The sequence below is a fragment of the Nymphalis io genome, chromosome 9 (genome assembly GCF_905147045.1).
Source record: "Nymphalis io chromosome 9, ilAglIoxx1.1, whole genome shotgun sequence".
Lineage (NCBI taxonomy): Eukaryota > Metazoa > Arthropoda > Insecta > Lepidoptera > Nymphalidae > Nymphalis > Nymphalis io.
Genome location: NC_065896.1, coordinates 569,431 through 590,702, shown reverse-complemented (window position 1 = coordinate 590,702; position 21,272 = coordinate 569,431). Strand labels below are relative to the sequence as shown.

The 21,272-nt window shown below is 33.0% G+C and overlaps 1 protein-coding gene and 1 pseudogene across 1 annotated transcript; both read right to left on the bottom strand.

Moving 5' to 3' along the window:
* Positions 1-173: 173 nt before the first annotated feature.
* On the bottom strand, positions 174-7,082 carry LOC126770977 (odorant receptor 4-like). Its single transcript, XM_050490616.1, has 7 exons — positions 6,996-7,082; positions 5,776-6,142; positions 4,772-4,928; positions 3,234-3,339; positions 2,335-2,430; positions 1,483-1,641; positions 174-218 (listed from the first exon to the last, which is right to left on the bottom strand). The coding sequence occupies exons 1-7, from the start codon at positions 7,080-7,082 to the stop codon at positions 174-176; spliced, it is 1,017 nt and encodes a 338-aa protein (XP_050346573.1).
* A 5,874-nt stretch (positions 7,083-12,956) lies between these two features.
* On the bottom strand, positions 12,957-18,468 carry LOC126770936 (ecdysone oxidase-like; annotated as a pseudogene).
* Positions 18,469-21,272: the final 2,804 nt, after the last annotated feature.

Genomic DNA, 21,272 nt, shown 5'->3' with positions numbered 1-21,272 from the left:
AAGTATTGATGATTATCAGCTTTAGCTACGAATCTAAAACAACTAAGCCTAGTGTTAAATCGTAAATCAAAATAGACAAGTTTTAGTGAGACAAGATGATGTGTATCGTAGACATTTATTATATGCTTTATTATTAATAACACTACAATGCAGATTCTGTCTATACGTATTCTTTAATTCCTCAGTAAAGTGTACATGGAATATGAAGTTTGAAGTATCTGAAACAACAAAAAACCGATTACATAATTATATTTATTAACTATATACACTCCTCACAGGAACCCCGCCTTTTTATATATCATACGTGACATAGATACATATTCACTACCAATCAGCTCCATATATACTTAGGAAGTAATATTATTACTGTTTGAAGGGTGTGTGAGCCGGTGTAACTAAAAGCACATGGGACATAGCATCTTAGTTCTTAAATCTTGGTATCGCATTAGCGCTTTCAGTGCCTTTATCTATTAGCGGTGGTGAACACTTACCTTCAGATGGCCCGTTTACTGGTCTGCCTATTTTCAATAAAAAATAATAATTAAAAAATATATATATATGTATATATATTTTTATATTATATATATATTATATTATATATATATATATATATGATCAGATATATTATATATATATATATATATATATATATATATATAAATATATATATATAAATAAATATAGATGACATAATTTATATTTATTTATTTATTTAAGGAAAACAACAGCATATAATACAAAATACAAGCATTAAAAATAAAAAATACAAAAAAATAGAACCAATTACTGTTTTCCATTGAGTTATGCAAACTTAATATCAGTAAACAGAAGTAGCAACACACAGTTTTGGTAAAAAGAAAATGTAAGTAACAAAATATCTATAAAAAAAATACAAAATAAATAAAATAAAAAAAAGAATGAATATAAATAAAAATATAAATATAAATTAGGCGACACAGACTATGTTGTGGATGGGTGTCGTAGTGCTAACTGCACTGTTGTTTTGTGTGTGTATAAGTAGGTAGGTAGGTAGTAGGGAAGGTTGTATTTATGTGTTTAAGTGTTTGTATGTATGTGTTTAGGTGTATGTAAATTTTGTATGAGTTTGAATGGTTAAGTAGAATTTTGAGCCGTGAGAATGTCTTTTTTAAATGATTTAATCGGCTGATGAAAGATGTCGATGTGCGAGTATTTATTATTATATAGTGTGAAAACGCGCGGCAATATAGAGTTTGCAGCGTAACGCGAATTGGATAAAGGGACGTGTAACAGATTCGAATATGCATAACGAGTTTGCTTGTTAGGTACATTAAGAAGAAGAACGCGCGAGCGCAACTCAGGCGAGTCTAGCTTACCAGAGACCAAATCATATTCTAAGTGAAATAGGCTAGCTACCCTAGCCACTATTAACCCGCTGTGATATTAACATAAATACATTAAATAACATGACTGACTCTCATTACATTAGACCAAATAACTGACCGACATAAACATCTGCATGTTAAAAGTAATCATTCCAAGAGCTTTGAAATCGATTGGTATTTGTGCCTTGGTAATGATGAGCCAAATAGACTTCCTTATATTCACATCCTCAATCATTTCCCACGAAGAACTGTAAGCCACATTCGCTACTTCAGCCGCCTAAAAGGTAATTAAAAATGTTAATATCAGAATGTTTATGGGTATCAGTGATACCCATCCATCATATATCCTGAAAAGGCAACAAGCCTTAACAAAAATAAGATATTTACATAACCTTTATTCGACTACCACGTTGACTTAAAACTAATTTTTCATAAGTATTAATTATCGACTATGTAAAGTTATCAAGTTGGCGGTGTTTAAGCTCAGGTGCCTCAAAAAGAGCATAAACTGTGTTGCATCTGATTCCTTTCCGATTTTGAAGTGCTGTACCATAAAATAGAGAGTGCACCTATATATTTGCCCAAAAATATCTATTGTGTAGGAGTACTTGAGAGATTGGTTGCCATTGCAAAAATTATTTTAGGAAGACAATTAATAGTATTACGCCTTTATCTGGACGTAAAAAGTACATAGAGAGATGTACAAGTAGATACATTAAATGAATAGTTTGAACTGCACATTTACAGAGATGTTAATCGGTGAAACTCTACCAGTTGATTGATATAAAACGGAGCTGAGTCCACCGCGTCGCTCTCTGAGAATTAAGACACTCACCTATTGTGAAAAAAATCTAATATGGTAAATTTTTTCCTCATGTTTCTTAAAATATTAAAGAATATATACAATTACATTAAAAGACTACAAGTTTCAAACAATCCAAAGATTCATCACAGTCGTCATAATACTCACATTGTAAGTAACATCCGAGATGAGATAGCACGGCAAATAAATGTGCACGATGGTAGCCACTGCGAATAAGTAGTACACGCCGCTTATGTCGCTACTCTAAAGTTGTAAAGAAAAAATACCTTACAATATGTTGAAAGATAAGTCCATATACTGTTGTTTTCAGAACTAATTACCAATATCTTAAGACCAATGCGCTACCGTATTATACGTGTCAGATAAAATTCTGCCACGTGTATCTAACAACTCGCAATGGAACAGGAGGCTATTCATTTTTTTTTCTTTTTTTTTTGTAGGTACTCTAACCCTCCATTGTATATGTAATTTGAAGCATTAACATTTGACATTAAGTTTATTGGTGAGCATTATTTCATTATTGGCACTATACTACCCAAAAATATCTGAATACTACCGATCAAACGAACTACTTGATAGCTTAATTGCCCGAAAACGTAAGGGAAGTAAACTACTTCTGCTAAGAGTGATTCACTTTCAAGCTATTGAAACAATTTTGCACTAGTACTTCTAGATCCAAGTATTTCATCTACAAACGACCTAAATACTACATACAATATATAAATATACATAATTTGGAATAAGAGATGCATATTAACTTCAACCTCTTCTACTGCAGTTGGCATTATTAAAAAATTAACATTACCAGTGAGTCGCACGATGCCGTTTATGTTGTCAAAACCCTTGCACGTGACTCGAATTATACTGAACAACTTAACTTCATGTCAGAATTACAATTTCATGATAAAATAACTTATATGAAATTTGATTTCTACTAATAGAATTTCTACTAATTTCTACATATGTTCAATTGAAACTTGTTTTTCAATAAACGTACGAAATATGAAATAAAAAGTATTAAAAAAACAAGAAAAATGAATAATTACAACGTTCGTTGTTATTTGACTCAGCGCCATCCCAATTTGTAGCACCGCGTTAAAGAAAATTCCGACCAACCAAATTTCAAAACATTTTTGAATTTCACCGATCAAACTGAAATTGAATGACTTCTATTAGCTTCACTATTTTTAATCTGACTAGATATATTGTTATACATATACTAAGTTGTCGAGATGGCCCAGTGGTAAGAACGCAAGAATCTTAACCGATGAACGTGGGTTCAAACCCGGGCAAGCACCTCTGAATTTTCATGACCTTAATTTCTGTTTATAATTCATCTCGTGCTTTTCGGTGTAGTTTTCGGAAAACATCGTGAGGAAACCTGCATGTGTCTAATTTTATCGAAATTCTGCCACATGTGAATTCCACCAACCCGCATTGGAGCAGCGTGATGGAATAAGCTCCAAACTTTCTCCTCAAAAAGGGAGAGGAGGCCTTAGCCCAGCTGTGGGACATTTACAGGCTGTTACCATATACTAAGTTCAAACTTTATTTCGAGAATCATCTATTACTATATGGTAAGATAGCATATGTATTAAGGATGATTTTTATGGGACACATCAACCATAATATATATACGTTCTGATAAACAAAAGCTGAGCTGAAGCGGTAACGCAATCAGTTTTTAATTTAAACATAAATTATTGCTAGATTTAACAAACTACGTTTTGATATAGTTTCATAACAAATATTTTAGATAAATTAAATGTAATTAATGTATCAAAAATGGCCGACAAGATTTTTTTACCATTATAGGCCAGCGTTTGACCGTTGTCTTGCTTGATGTTAAGCATCGACACGGTCTAGGATGTAGCACGCTTGCCTAGAAAAAACCTGTTCACTCTGGATTTGAAGACACTAACGTTATACCGTTCAGGAAATACAGACTCAGGCAAAGCATTCCACAGTTTCGCAGTGGGAATGATTTTTCACATTCTCCGAGAATTTCCACATTCTCCGAAATGTATCCGATAGAAGACTGAAAGCGATGCAACTCGTCGACGTTCGAGACTTTGGAGTCTTGACTTGACCAATGTGTCGTCTCTTATCAGCCTCCTGACACGCCTCTCAATCAACTCTAGAGCATGAAGGTGGTGCTTAGCAGAGCCGTCCCAAAGGTGAGAGCACTACTCCATACACGACCTCATTTGTGCTTTGTATAAGTTGGTCTGGAGTAAAGTAACGTCTCACCTTAGAGAGGATACCAAGCTTTCGAGCGCCTATTTGGGCTTTGGACGCAATAAATAAAATTAATTCAATGGCCTAGTGCTAAAAGGGCCAAATTACATTTTGGGTAAAATTTTAACCACATGTTTCCGTTTGCTAAATCATTTAAAAATGATAAATATATTTGTGCTAAAACGCCATAATCTTAACTTTACTAATACCAACAATATTACGCAATAAGGCATATGTTATATAGAACAACCAACTTCTATTCATTGTTTCTATACTGATTACCAATATTAAGGGTTATTGAAATTGGCCTTTCAGCGCCAGGCCACAGAGCTATACACAACTGTACCTGATCACTTCACAATGGTCTGTGACGAATTTGGCAATATTTATTTGTATTGTAGTCATGTCAGCTGCATTAACAATCATATACTTTAAGTTTAGACTGAATATTTTTATTTTCAAAGATGCATGCAATACGCAAACGGAGAACATTCCATCGAAACCTGAAAAATAAAATATTATTAACCATATTTTCTTTTACCGGTAATAATAGGATTGTTTTTTTATAAATAAGGATTATTAGTCAACTCGTAAACAATAGCTCAACGTAAACAACGTCAACGCGAGAAAATTAAATAGTTTATGTTCCTTTTAAGATATAATATGTTTTCAATTAAATAAATAAATGTTAGTTTTTTAATTCGACAAACGATCGGAAACTGTGAGATCCTGTTCAAATTTACAATCTTACATACAGCATTGTCGCATATTAACTTGATAGACTATAATATTTATTTTGCAGAACTGAAGCGCAAAAAATAATGTCTCTCATAATAAGTCTTTAACCCAATACCCGCTGAACAAAATTTATAAGTAAACGTGATTAGTTAAAAGTTTCCCACAATTCATTATATTTTGGAAGAGATTCTTTCAAAATTATTAATATATAATAATGTCCTCCAGACCGATTTCGGCCACGGCGGCCAATTTCAAGAGAGATTAGCCAACTACGCAGGAGATATTATAGTGCACAAGTATGTGCGCAAACACAGGTGTACTCTCTATTCCCTAACTCTCATAATCCATTGGGATGGCAATCCGACACGACCGGAAAGAGTTCAGGCGCAGGACCAACGGCTTTACGTCCTTTCCGAGGCACGGAAGTGTACACACTTCCAACTTCCAGACTCCGGACTGCTACTGAGAATTTTCTGACAGAGAAACCCAATAACTTTTTATTGGCCCGACCTGGGAATTGAACCCAGGACCTCCGGGTCTGCGGCCTTATATCAAGCCACTAGACCAACGAGGCAGTCAAAATAATAATATATAATATACACGTGAACTTACCAGTGAATCCAATAAATACGATCCACACAATGAAAATACTATATAATGCAATCAACTCATAATATGGGCTTTCGTATTTTTGTTCCTGTGTCAGAAAAATTATTGAAACCTCATGTACCATGAATCTTCTAGGGTTATCAGAATATATCATAGAATATATCGTACAGGCAGCGGCCAGCACTGGATATGAAGATGCTGTGATCGCCATTATTATGATCCATATTTTCTCAAGACCTTTGGACTTTTTGATAGTATCAGCAACAACTTGCTGGTATTCTTCGGGTAAATAATTAAACTTTTCATAGTCTTCATTTATCCCATCAAATATCGCTCTTAATTCATGCCTTCGGACTACCGTTAAAATAAGCTGAAATTCATTTGAATTTTCAAAAGAATTTGTCAATATGCATATAAGCGATAAAATGCAAATAAAGAAAAAAGTTAACTATTACATTAACGAACATGACGTGACCTTGACTGGACAATATAATGCTTGTAGATACAAGAGTTAATTAACAAGCTTTAGTCGAGATTACCTCCCTCTCGAATAATAAACAAATCTAAGATTATTCAGATTCGAACAATGAGCAGCAAAGCGATTCCTTAGGGAATAAAGTCACCAATCAATGCTCGATTCGGTACTAAAATGTTAGATTGCGATTTTATGTGATACGCTATTTTGAGACTTGTATTCTTAAAACGTTAGTATAATTGCGTTCAAGTTCATATATCAACATATGTCATTTTCTGACATTTCACAATAAAGTTCTAAATCGGGTCACAATTTTTTCTTATAGTTTATTCCTTGTTTAAGGAATCTGAACATTTTTAAAGGTGATACAATAACAAATTTAAGAAAATATATGTAAGTAAGTAAAGTAACAGCCTGTTAATATCCCACTGCTGGGCTAAGGCCTCCTCTCCCTTTTGAGGAGAAGGTTTGGAGCTTATTCCACCACGCTGCTCCAATGCGGGTTGGTAGAATACACATGTAGCATAATTTCAATAAAATTAGACACATGCAGGTTTCCTCACGATGTTTTCCTTCACCGTCAAGCACGAGATGAATTATAATCACAAATTAAGCACATGAAAATTCAGTGGTGCTTGCCCGGGTTTGAACCCACGATCGTCGGTTAAGATTCACGTGTTCTAACCACTAGGCCATCTCGCCTAAGTAAATATATATAAAAAATAAATACAGGAGATAATATTTTTACCTTAATGATGACAAAGGTGAGAGATATCATGATGATGGACTGCCTGATTAAATTGGCGATATCGTTATGAACAATCCGAAGCCGCATGTCGTTACAAGCCAGCAATAGTCCAGGAGTTATGGATACAATCAAACATCCTAAAATTAATTATGGCTTAGTACACTTATGCAATCGATCAAGATCCACCAGTACGTATCTTTTATTTTATATCATAGGTAGGCTAACGGGCAAATGGACCACCTAATTTATGTGGTCACCACCGCCTCGATCATTCCTTATATCTCAAATGCGCCACCTTTCAAACTAGGATGTTACGTCCCTTGTTACATTGACTCGTTCACTCTTCAAGCCAGAACACGACAATACTAAATTGTATTGCTGTGTAGAGGTAGAATAAGCGATGTGTGTATTGTGAATTCAATGAAGTCTGTTTCCTCTCCGCTTATTCGCGTCCGTGTTCAACCTCGTAAGCTTGAACCGTTGAAAATAATCTAATATTAAACAGGCCTTTGTGTGTTTTGCTTTAGTTTCAGTTTAGATTCAGATTCTGACGGTACTTCTACCATCATTTAGAAACATTAACATATATACATAGTGTAAGTAAATAAAGAAGTTGTAACATAATGAATATTAAATTTCATCCATCTTTTGTTTATTTTAAAATATTACTTAATCTTCAGACTTTCAATTCAGTGCCTTAAAATCTGATATATGAAGCCTTTTAGTTAAACAATGATGTGTCTTCTTCTCTCGAATTTCAAATCAATAATGATAGAAAGAGTGAAATACGCGAAAGCGAGTTTAAGTAACGGCCGCTAAGCAACGTTTATAAGTAAGGCTGTTTATGTTTATGTACCTAAACTAAGCAACAGGATACTATACTTTATCAAACAAAGTAGAAAACTTCCTAATATAAATTCCTAAGCAATAAAATTCTTCTAATTTGAAATATTTATCTCGATAAACAATCTTACCAATCATAATTTTCCTTTTGCTATCTGTACGTGGATTTGGATACATAAAACCCAAAGTCAGCAAAAAAGTGTTCATTTTATATGTTTCCCAGAGACTTTTAAATCTTTTCTCATTATCTCCTGAAAATGTTATTATTAAATAAACAGTTATTTACTTATTCCTCGAAAGAAAAATATTGCAATAATAAATTTTCATTAAAATTAAACATTGCTCACGTGTATGTGTTCCCCGATTCATTTGCCAAAACTTCTTCTACAAAGTTAAAAGTATGCTTTGAATCCTTATAACAATTCTGAAAGCAAGGACTGAATAAATAATAATCCTTTATTTTACGAACCGCGATATAGCTTAAGTATAAAATACACAGGTTATATAATAGAATGTATAAGTAGTTAGCATCTGATATAGATGAAAAGAAGCACTAAAAGATTATGTACACATATAATAATAATAATAATGTCCTCCAGACCGATTTCGGCCACGGCGGCAAATCTTTTTTTTTTAAATATACAGGCTAGCGTTTAACTGTTATCACACCTGATGGAAAGTGAAGATACAGCCTAAGGTGGAGCGCGCTTGCCTAAAAGAAGCCTATACACTCTTGACTTGAAGGTGGGTACCCATATTGTAGTTATTGTAGGTGGTGGGGAAAACGGAGATCGGGAGGGTATTCCAGATCTTAGCGGTGCGTATCAGAAACAAGGAAGCATCTCAAAAGTGACTACTACTAGCCAACTACAATTGTATGCGCAAGGACAGGTGCACTCTCTATTCCCTAACTGTGTAATCCGACACGAAGAAGATTTGAATCATTTTACTTAATCAAACAACTTGCCCAACAGTATGACTTATTTATTGGTTAAGATTTAGTAAAAATTGAAATTGGAAATCTTATATGTCTTTAATTTTATATTCGAGTGTCAGAGCCAATACTTACGCTTCACAAGTTATAACTTTTAATGTAATTTCTAATCTGATCCCTTATATAATAAAGGCTATCAACGGCTTCAAATGCCTATAATAAAGTTATTATATAATTAACGATGACAGCTCCATATTACAAAATTGCTCATAATAAAGTACAGTGAAGTACAATTTCAAGCCAGAACTCCTTTAAATCTTATATATATATACATCAAATTACACTACATTCTACTATCCTTTTAGTTGTTAGAAACACATTTCCTTGCCTCGGCTAGCCGTAAAGTCGTTAGTCCTCACTCTTTAGTCGTGTTGGATTGACACTATAATAATAGGTATACTTTTTAAGCTATGTTCCGGATAGACGAGTAGTGAATTAATGCTGGTTAGGGATGTATTGTTGTAACAGTAAATTACTATGCTCTAGACGATTTTCAAAGTCTAGTCTAGAATTAATAATTAGGCCGAGATGGCCTAGTGGTTAGAACGCGTGAATCTCAACCGATGATCGTGGGTTCAAACCCGGGTAAGCACCACTGAATTTTCATGTGCTTAATTTGTGATTATAATTCATCTTGTGCTTGACGGTGAAGGAAAACATCGTGAGGAAACCTGCATGTGTCTAATTTCATTGAAATTATGTCACATGTGTATTCTACCAACCCGCATTAGAGCAGCGTGGTGGAATAAGCTCTAAACCTTCTCCTCAAAAAGAGGAGAGGAGGCCTTTAGCCCAGCAGTGGGACATTCACAGGCTGTTACGGTTACGGTATTCATATTTTTAATTAACGGAAGCGTTATTAGTAAAATACATAGTATCTCTGTACACTGGTAGGGCTTTGTGCAACTCTGCGAATTGAAGAAGGGACATAACATCTTAGTTATAGTATGGTTATTGTGATATCAATGATGATGTTACAAGTAGTCCGTATCAGACTTAAGCAAAATTAATCAGATTTAAAATTACGACTACCATATGTAATCATCAATCACGACTACAGACTCACTTTGATTGAATCTGAACAAGGCGCGTGGGGACGCCGTGGTGCACTTACTTGAATCACACATTCATTTTACTTTTTTAATTACTTTCGTTATACTGTAAGCGTAATCGTTTATCATTAATCTGATTGCATTTTCCCAAGTCCCGTTTGTACAAAAAGCTAGTGTCTATGGTTGAAGATGACCTAATTTAACATGATTTGCTTATCACCCTGCAAAATGAGCTTAAAACATATTAAAAATAGATTTCAATAGGTGGTAAATTATCAATTTGTATGGTAGATAAGATAATTATTTATATAGTTTAAAATTACTTAAAATATATAGCAAATTACGAAGTATCTATACAGCACCAGATGCGTATTTCTCATGAGCTCTTTGATAACAGAAAATGTCAATCAAAATATGCTTAACGATTCTCCATGGGACGTAACCTTATGTCACTTCAATTATAATGAATATTGCAAAGATCTAGTTAACCGACTTCAAAAAGAAAATATTATTAATTACTTAACTTCTCTGTACTGTAATTCCCTTACGAAAACACACTCTATGTATCTATATTATGTAACATAATAAAAAGACAAACATATTAATCAATTATTCTTGAACAACATATTTATTAAACACGAACATGATACCACAATTATTTCTTAATGTTTTCCTTATGCTAAGATTATTTATTTTTTAAATTAAGTCTCCTTTTAGAATCAAACAACATAAGAAACTTAGATTACAGGCTCTTATTTCAAACTTTTCTTGAAAACAGAAGAGCACCTTCTCTTTAACAACGCTTTCCTACCGTGAAATCGATTTTTTATTTTGAATGTGTATAGTGAACCTTAAGAATAAAAGTGAGCAAGTAGCTAAGAAACAAGTTGCGAGAAATACATTAAATAGTAATAATAATATAATATCCTGGGACATTTTTCACACACGGCCATCTGATCCCAAATTAAGCTTATACAAAGCTTGTGCTATGGAAACCAGACAACTGATATACTACATATACTACTTTTCTTTTGTAAATACATACTTATATAGATAATTACACCCAGACTGAGGACAAACAGACATGTTCGTGCACACAAATGTCTGTCCTGGGTGGGAATCGAACCCACAACCTTCGGCGTGAAAGGCAAGTATCTACCAACTGCGCCAACCAGCTCGTCCAAATAGTAAAACAACAATGTATTAAAAGAAAATACGAAACATCTACCAATTATATAATCCTTCTTCGTTTGATTCTTTGTCTATTAGTAAAACCGTATCAACATCCGTTGCGTGGTTTAGCAATAGTTAAGATACATGCAGAGGAATTCAGCGACTTTGTTTTATACTGTTTATAGATATGGATTCAATATATAACATGGTTATATTTTTTATCTAAAACCGTTGGTAAGTTTTTTATAATACTAATCGTAGAATAAACAACAACAATAACATATTATTATTAAAAAAATAAACTAAGCGTAAATATTTTAACTATTCGTTGCAAATTTATAATCAAACACAAATTTCTGATGTATCTTTTATTTAACAAATGGATTTCTATCTGAATCTTCGTCTGATGACAATGAGACCGTTGACGGAGAATCTGTTATTTTCTTCTGTAGACTTATTTGACTACCGATATCTGACTTTCGATACCTTCCCTTCTTAACTTCCTTCTCGACTCTATGGCACATATTGATAACACTATCACGCAATTCTAAAGGAATATCATTGACAATAACTTCACGTAGTAAGGAATTTCTCACTTTTTGTCCATATGGAGACTTTCGATGAACTTTTTTCGTCCTTTTAAATTTACTTCGGATTCTGTTCGAGAGATCTTTAATGTTACCATTCAACCATTGTTTATGCACCCATACAGTTGTATTAATACAACATATAAAAGACAGTAAAGCTGCACACATAGATATAATATAAAATATTATAGAAAACACTGCAGATTTGCAGCCGTTTTTGTAATCTATTTCTCCACTTTCATCGCATGGACACAACTTTCCATACATGAGATCTTTTAGAAGTAACATGTTTTGAGAAATTGTTGAACAATTCGATTTTAACCTGACTTTTACTATATCTGCTTTATCTGGTGCTATTGCCACTGTTCCAAGTCCACTGCTAATTAAGTATATATCTTGAAGTGATAGTGGTGAACTTAAATCTTTACAAATATTTACTTTCGAAACATACACAATGTCTGGTAATTCTTTATCTATATCTCCTAAACATATAGGCGTTTGAATGCATCTTTTCATATTCACATCGTAAAAAGGTCTTCGGCCGTTATATTTTAAATCACAATTAGTAGGCGAGCAATTGTCTAAGGAATTCTGGTCTAAGGTTTCACACGTCATAGACTTATCTTTATGAATATAATCTTTAATCAGAGGTAAAGATCGTTTCCGATCCCGCATCGTAGTATCAAAGGGAATATTAATCTTCAACTTTCCTTGTGTCTGAGGGCAACGATATAGTAACACTATTTCACAGAAACCAATCAAATCATGTTGATATATCGCGGGGATAAAATATCTTAATGTGGTCCGATCTTTAGGCTTAACAAGGTTAAAGGTTTCACTATGAACGTCCAATATATTACAATCTTCTTCAGTGTTCTGTGGATTTGTCAGACAACATTTTTTGACCTTTGAATAAATTATACAACTTTTTACACGATCTTCGTTTTCAACGTCTACATAAAACTTAATCGCAACAGATTTTTTTATCAATGGTGATATTCCTTTATCGACGATAGAAATTGTTGCTAACACGTGAATAATGTGAATTAATAAAATGGATAACCATTTTATATCGATCATATCATTGTCGAAATTTGACAGAATCTGTCATAATATTTAATCAACAATTTAAAAATATACTCTTTGGTACATACTACAGAAATATCAGTTTTCATGATTATTTGAAAAATGACTTGTAATAAAAGTTAATCGAGCTTATTAATTTAAAACATACAAGCAAGACTGTATTTTCATTATAGTTTATTTTTATTAATTAATATCAAAATAGATTTTTATGGATATAATCATTAAAGGCAAGCGTTTTTAACAGTTTGTTCTAAATCTGCTCATGTGATATTTTTTAAATTAACCATGATGAATTTTATCAAAACTTAGAGTTCGTCGTTCGATAAGCCCAAATCGTATGCATATTTAATAAAATCTGATGCTCTTTTTGCTATCATCATTGTAGGCGCGTTTGTATTTACACTCGTTATGGATGGCATGACACTTGCATCTACTATTCTTAAGCCTTTTACACCTAGAACCTTTAACTGACTGTCAAGTACACTGGTTGGATCATCAACTTTTCCCATCTTTGCTGTCCCGACTGGGTGATAAACATTATAAGTTACTGTTCTTGCCATACATTCCCAATATTCATTACTTTTAAACTCAAAATCATTGCAATCTTTAAATTTAATTCTTTCAAGTTTTGCTCCAACTTCTTTAAATACTTTAGTCTCAACTAAATCAGTGACACGTTTAAGATTTTTTATAAAAATAGACATGTCACGTTTGTCGCTGAAATATTTTGAATATATTTTTGGATGATCGGTGGATACCTTAGAACGTAAAAGAATTTTACCTTTTGAAAACGGTCTACATAGAGATACAAATAATATTATCATTTCATTATTTACATTCATTTCCAAGAACTGCTTACAAATTTCATCCGTGAATGACATTACGTTTTTACACATGGGATAAATATATGATGTATTTGGTACAAAATAATTGTGATCAATTTGTACATCAGGTAACTGTTTACCACTTGGCACGGAAAGAAAAGCGTTAATATTAGGTTGGTCGTAATTAGTGGCATGTGGTCCGCTTTGATCGAACAAATATTGTGCTGCTGCTTTAAACCAAAAGTCACTTGATATTTGTTCCACTCCTGTATTCAAAGTGAATGGTATAGGTATACGTACGTGATCTTGCAAGTTTTCACCAACCGGTAGATCCGCTATAACATCTATTTCCAATTCTTCTAAGTGTCGTTTTGGTCCAACCCCTGATAGCATCAACAAAACGGGTGTATTTACAGCTCCGGCACTCAGTACTACTTCTTTTGAAGCAAAATAAGTTATTGTTTCGCCATTTTCCTTTGTAGCTTCAACTCCAACTGCTTTTAAATCTTTAAAAATAATTCTATCGACAAACGTGTTTTTCAAAATATATAAATTCCCACGATCCTTAGCCGAATTAAGAAATGCTGTTGCTGAACTAACTCTTCTACCTTTATGATTGGCCCCCTGTATCATTCCAAATCCCATTTGCGTTGGACCATTTATATCATCCCGACGTGATAATCCCATTTCAAGATATCCTTGACTTAATTTATTAACTATTTCAGTGTGTGTGCAATTTAATTTATCAACAATATATACGCCATCAGTTCCATGATTTTTTCTTAAAACAGGATCATTAAGGATTAAGGGATCTATAATTTTTTCGCTTTTCATAAAATATTTCTTAATATTCGGCCAATCCCAACCATCATTCTCATTTAAGTGCCAAGGTTCATAATCACCAGGACTTTCATATGGAGAAGACCGTTTATAGAACCAGTGCCACCAAGCATTCTACCTCGAGGCCAGAATGATCTTCCACCTTCACAGCCCCAATTCGTCGTTTCATCTTTTTCTGTATAGTATTGCCATACTTGGTCGCTTCTATGGGTCGCTCCAGAAAAGTTTGGTATCTAAAAAAATACATATACCTGTTTTTAAAGGGTTTTTAAATGTTATAAATTGTATAAAACGAATTGTAGTCTCTCTCAATGTTTCAACACAAGCTGATGTACTATATATATGTTTATAAAAAAGAACTTTAAAGCTAGTTATGAAAGACGATAAAGTACAAGCAAAAATTTTTTACTAGAGATAAATTTTCTATTTGATACCGATAATATATACGATGCAAAAATTATATTAAAACCACAAAAACGATAGAACTAATTTTATTAATAAAAGAAACAACAAATATTTGCCTACTAAAACTTAAAAATAATATTAAAATATTAACTATATTAAACCGTTTATTTTTGTTTAAATAATAAATTAAATACTTTTTCACTTGAAGTGTTGCGAAGTAAAGTGAACTTTTTATTTTAATTACTAGTGTTCGCCCGTGACTTCGCACGCATGTTAGGTAAGGGATAGATAGGAATAGAGGATTGGTTTTTGGAAAAGGATTGGTATAAAAAAGTAGCTTATGTCCTTCCTCGGGGTTTAAGCTTGCTTCATGCCAAATTTTATCAAAATTGCTTCAGTATTCTAAACGTGAAAGTGTTACAGACAGATTAACTTATGATTTATAATATTAGTATGAGGGAAGCCTTTCTAAACGCGCTGCCCAAATGAGACAGCTCCGTGTAGAGAAACGTAGCGTATTCATTAAAACCTAAGTTATCTACCTAGTAGGTACTGGCTCGTTCCTATATAACGCATCCGCGACTTTCCTCTTATACTTACTATGCTCTCAACAGGGGGATTATCCCCAGCTTCAATTAGTAAGACCTTCCATTTCTTGACTTCTGTCAAACGGTTGGCGACAATCGATCCAGCGGTTCCAGAGCCGACTATGATGAAGTCGAAGCTGTCATTATCTGTAAATTTAAAATGTATATATTTTATGTATATTTAGATGGGAATACAGGTGTATCCGAGCTCCTATTTGACTTAATTACTGGGTTTTTCATTACTATATCATATTATGATACTATAATTATATTCGAAATTTAATATTGAAATAACAACATTTAATACTTGATGTTAGGCAAAACCATACTGAATAAAATATTAAGTGTGACCAGCGCAATGGCATACACCGCCTACCCGTGTTAGAGTAACAGGTTCGATCCCTATTATCGTTTTTATTTATTATTATTATTTATTTGGATAACCAACAAAAGAAAACATTATTACATTCATTTCATTATCAAACTATTAACAATAACTTAAATGTCCTTTTAATTATAGGCTATCACATCATGCAAAATATAATAATTGTAGTATATCAATATTTAAATTAAAAAACAATAATAATAAATTCAATAAAACATTACATAATAATCAATAACATTGACATAACTAATAACATTATTACAGAAAATACAATTTAACATTTCAATATAACACAAAGTTTTAAAATGTCACAAAATTAAATTTAAAAAAATATTTTATTTTATTATAGTTATTTAAAAAAAAAATGCATTATGTGTAATACTAAAATTAATCAAGAAGAAAATATATATTATATGTACATATATGAATATTCATAAATGTCTATAAAAAATATCATTAATTAATTCATGACAAACAGATCCAAGTTTAATTTAAATTATAATTTCAATAGTGCATGCATTATTAATGTATTATTTTAAAAAGGCCAAAATTTTTTGCCTAAATTGTACCAACTTGTCGTGGCATATGTCTAAATCATTTATTTCTTTAGAAGTGTTATTATATAACGTCGCCATTCTGGGTATTGGTGAGTTTTTACCTAAATGAGTCCTATACGTTGCAACTTGAAATAGTTTAGAAGGATAACGAGAGTTCTTCGTTATCCTTCTAAACTATTTCAATTGATGGGATTCGAAATAAAAATCTATTCAAAAGATCTGGACAATCAATTTTGTTGTTTAAAAGTTTGTAAAGAAACATTAATGATAAGATTTTTCTTCTGTTTTCAAGACTGCAAACGCTAAAGTAGTTTAACCTCTCATTATAATCTTTAAGGTTTAGTTTAAATCTAAATGATTTTTTTTTATAGAATAGGAAGGCGGACGAACATATGGGCCACCTGATGGTAAGTGGTCACCAACGCTCTTAGACATTAGCATTGTAAGAAATGTCAACCATCGCTTACATATCCAATGCGCCACCAACCTTGGGAACTAAGATTTTATGTCCCTTGTGCCTGTAATTACACTGGCTCACTCACCCTTCAAACCGGAACACAACAATATCAAGTATTGCTGTTTTGCGGTAGAATATCTGATGAGTGGGTGGTACCTACCCAGACGAGCTTGCACAAAGCCCTACCACCAGTAAATGATATTTGTCGCAAGAAACGCTTTTGAATATTTTCAATCCTTATGATATGAATTTTTTTATAAGGTGACCAGATGTTATTACAGTATTCTAGTTTACTACGCACAAGACTGTTAAAGACCATAAAAACGGTTTCAGTTTTCTTGAAGTGTTTAGTGCAGCGCATAACAAAACCAAGAGATCTGTTTGCTAATTCTAAACTTCGTTCCCACTCGTAGTATATAAGTTTGATGCTTGGAGGGCCTCAATAAGAATGTTACTAAGCCCTTAAAAATAGTCCATATTCTATTTATATTTTATAACTTTAGTTCATTATATTATCATATTGTACTGTGTTAGGTGCCAACTCTCCCTGTTCGAGGTTATGTAAAGTGATAAATGCTTGCAGTGATCAAATCGATCTCCATTATGATTCCCTCTTGCGATCAAAAAATACTTAATTGAATAACCGGTAAAGTAATAGCCGGAAAAGTTCCCTCTGTTGAACTAAGACCTCCTCTTCTTGAGAAGTCTTGGAGCTTATTCCACCATGCTGCTCCAATGAAGGAGGCACATGTGGTAGATTTTCTTCCGACACATGTAAGTTTCCACAGAATCTTTCACTACGAGCACGAGATTAAATATTAGTGCATGTACTTAATTTGTATTTATATAATATAGATTTAGTAATGATTATATATATAAATTTAGTGGTGATTACTCGTATTTGAACCCGCAATTTTCGATTAAAATTCACGTGCTCTAACCAAAAGGCCCATCCTGATTCTAATATAGCAAATAATTATAATTAAATAAAAAGTTTAACCGTTATTTAGAAAATATTTTAAAAAATAAAATTTTAATAATTGTCAACATAACGTACCTCTGACGCGTGGTCCGTGGTCTTCTGGCCACGATTCTGTGATAAGGCACTTTGCGGTCAACAAATGCGATATCAAATTTAAAAAAGCAGCACCAGCTGGACCTTGTACAGGGCATGGATTGCTTAAACACGACATCACTGGATCCTGAAAATATACGCAATTTTTTTAATTATAGGTAACCTGGCAAATGGGTGATCTGATGATAGTGGCACCACTGCCAATGGACATTTGCGCTGTAAGATATATTAACCATTCGTGACATCGCCAATGCGCAACCAACATTGGGAAATAAGAGGTTATGACCCTTGTTAAACTGTCTCACTCACCCTTCAAACAGGTACAAAACAATAGTAGTGCTGCTTAGCGATAAAATGGAGGATAGTCAAATATTTAAAATGAAAGTAGGAACAAGAAATTCATCTCATATTGTACATGGATATTACACTGAACAAAAATCCTTAAATTAACAAATTGAAATCACCTCTTAAGCTTAAATAATGTAAATCCAAGTTGACTCCAATAACTCATATGGGTAACATAGTTAAACATTAATTTTATATTTATAGTGAAATTATGTAAGTTAACAAAACAAACGATTCGACACACGTCTTCAGTTCAACTGATATATTGGTCGAGTAAACAATGTTTAATCATTAACAATATTTATATTCAGATTATACTATCGCATCGATTAAAAATTATATTAAACAATTTACACTGACAATCGTAAACAGATTCGTGCTTTGGAATACATGATTTGGAGTATTTTCTGTATTAATTATTACCACTAATCAACCATAATAATTTATTATTGAAAAATCAAGGAACATATAAAAAAAATATTTGCACGTTTCGATAAAAAAAAACATATCTTTTTAAATAAATAACACTTAAGCTCGTCAATAACTACCGAATAGAATCGATATTTAAAATGTAGACAACTATATAAGGGCCCAGTATATAATGACCCGTGACAAGTAAGACTAATTTAATTTCATGCTTTCCTTTTTATTTCACAGATATTTTAAAGGACAAAAAATAATTTCACAAAAACAATGGGTACCAATCACTCGTCACATTGTCGTTGTGTTTCGTTGAACGGTAAGTGAGCCAATGTAACTGCGGGCACAAGGGACTAAACAACTTACTCACTCTTCAAGTCGCCCAGACGAGCTTGCACAAGCCCACCAGCAAGTTTTTAAATTGATTATATTATAACAGAATATTAAAACCATTACATAAAAAGGTAAGGAATTTTGTAATTTAGGCAAGTAATTACAGACTTATTAAAAGTTAAATGTTAGGTAAATTAAGTTACGCATTAGAAATAATGTGATGGGGCGTGCGGTAAATTAAATTCTTTGAATTCTCTGTGTAGGTCTTAGCCAAAAGCGAGCATAAACAAACAGTTGGCATTATATTCGTTACTTAATAGTAACCGACAAATATAATCAATTTACAAACTTGGTGGTGGGCTTGTGCAAGCTCGTCTGGGTAGGTAACATTCACTCAACAGATATTCTACCGCAAAACAGCAGTACTTAATATTGGTGTCTACCGACTTGAAGAGTGAGTGAGTCAGTGTAACTATAGCCCCGTTGGCATATTAACTTATTTCCCAAGGTTGTTGGCGCATTTGCGATGTATGGGACGATTAACATTTCTTACAATACCAATGTCAATCTATATGGTGACCACTTACCATCAGGTAGCCCATTTTCTCGTCCGCCTACCTATATAATGAATGCACGTTGAATGCATCAATCAAATCAAAACATCGCGTATTTTGCGTTCGATATAATTATATTATATAAATCTAGAATAACAATTTTATTATTTACTAGGTAGGGCTTTGTACAAAGCCCTAACTTCCTTTACCGCTAAACAGCGATACATAGTACTGTTGCGTTTCGGTTTAAAGCCAGTTCGATTACAGACATAAGGGACCTAACATCTTAGCTCTCAAGGTTGGTTGCGCATTGGCGATGGAAGGAATAGTTATTTTTTCTTACATAGCCAATATCTATGGGCGGTGGCGACCAATTACCATTAAGTGCCCGTTATCCGTCCGCCTACATTACTTAAAAGAAATATATATTCCAGTTCTTAAGCTACTGTTTTTGTTTAAGTTTTTATTATAAAAGAGAACTGTTACGTTTAAGTAGGTGCTGACAACGGGCTCTGATGTTGCCCATATCCACAATTCCATCTATCTACATCGCTTACAACTATGTGAATTACGACTCATCAACATAACGACTATGGCTAATCTCGTTGCGGTAACATTTGGTAACGCGATCAATCCATTGATGCGGAATACAAATGATTCAAATGAACCTCTCACTTGATTTATACATTAGCGCAGCGCCAACCCCGCGGTATATGATGCTCGTGAACGTAGTTGATTGAAAGCCTTGATATTATTATTATTATACTTATGACATTATAGCTGCAAAGTATTATCGTACATTATTAGGATAAAAACGTTAATAGCACAATGTTATCGGGTGGCCTTATGATATAAAAATCACAATTTCGGTACTGACCCCTCGGGCTATTGTCGTCCCCTTTCCTAACACAAGGTATATGCTTAATTGGAGGGGAAAATAGAAATAATAAAAAAGGGGATTATTAATTAATTCATTTGGGATTGTTTTAAAAACATAAACAAAACAAAAAAGAGTATACTCGGACATACATATATGTATAAATAAGTACGAAATGAGAACCTCCTACTATTTGCTATCGATTAAAAAACAAATAATCCAACGAAAATAACGACACACTTTTTTTAATTAAAAAGAAGTCCAACTAAGCTAGTCCCCATCAAATACGATAATTATAAATACTTCCACCATACACGTCTTGGTGTATAATTATGGACTACGTGTGGTTACTATGTCAGTGGTGTGACCTAATTACGCTAGTGGAAGGCAATTCTGTCTGGGAACTTTGACCGCAATTGATAACTAACATAAATTTTATTAGCGTCGAATGTTCAATTGAATTTCTGGAAATCAAGTTGTAACAAATTCCACGTTTTCGATTAGACTTATGTGTTTTAGATAGTGTGTACGTGGTGTGTGCAGGCGAGTACTTGCCTTTTGCCTTTAATGTATGTAAGTACTCTTATGTATTCGTTTGAACGTTTTTTCCATCTCTTACCATTAGTATAAAGGATATTGACTCTAAGCTTCATTCATTCACTTCATTCGCGTTATATCAAGATAAACAACTTCAGTTTTTATTAAAAAAAAATTATGGTGACATTTTTTCTTTAAAGGTAGAATAGATGGCTGTTGGGCGGAATAAATTGTACTCAAACCAAAGTTCGAAATAAATTAAAATTTCCATTATGCTTTATGAATGAATTATTATATCCAGTTAATTACATTTGATGAAAGACTATAAGGATTGGCTAATAGAGGG

What these genes read in the sequence shown, in the direction of transcription:
- LOC126770977 (XM_050490616.1), bottom strand. Translation starts at nt 7,082, where the DNA reads ATGCGGCTTCGGATTGTTCATAACGATATCGCCAATTTAATCAGGCAG. An exon ending in TCACCTTTGTCATCATTAAG is followed by an intron (nt 6,143 to 6,995) that starts GTAAAAATATTA and finishes AATGAATTTCAG; the next exon opens with CTTATTTTAACGGTAGTCCG. An exon ending in TCTCGGATGTTACTTACAAT is followed by an intron (nt 1,642 to 2,334) that starts GTGAGTATTATG and finishes ATTACCTTTTAG; the next exon opens with GCGGCTGAAGTAGCGAATGT.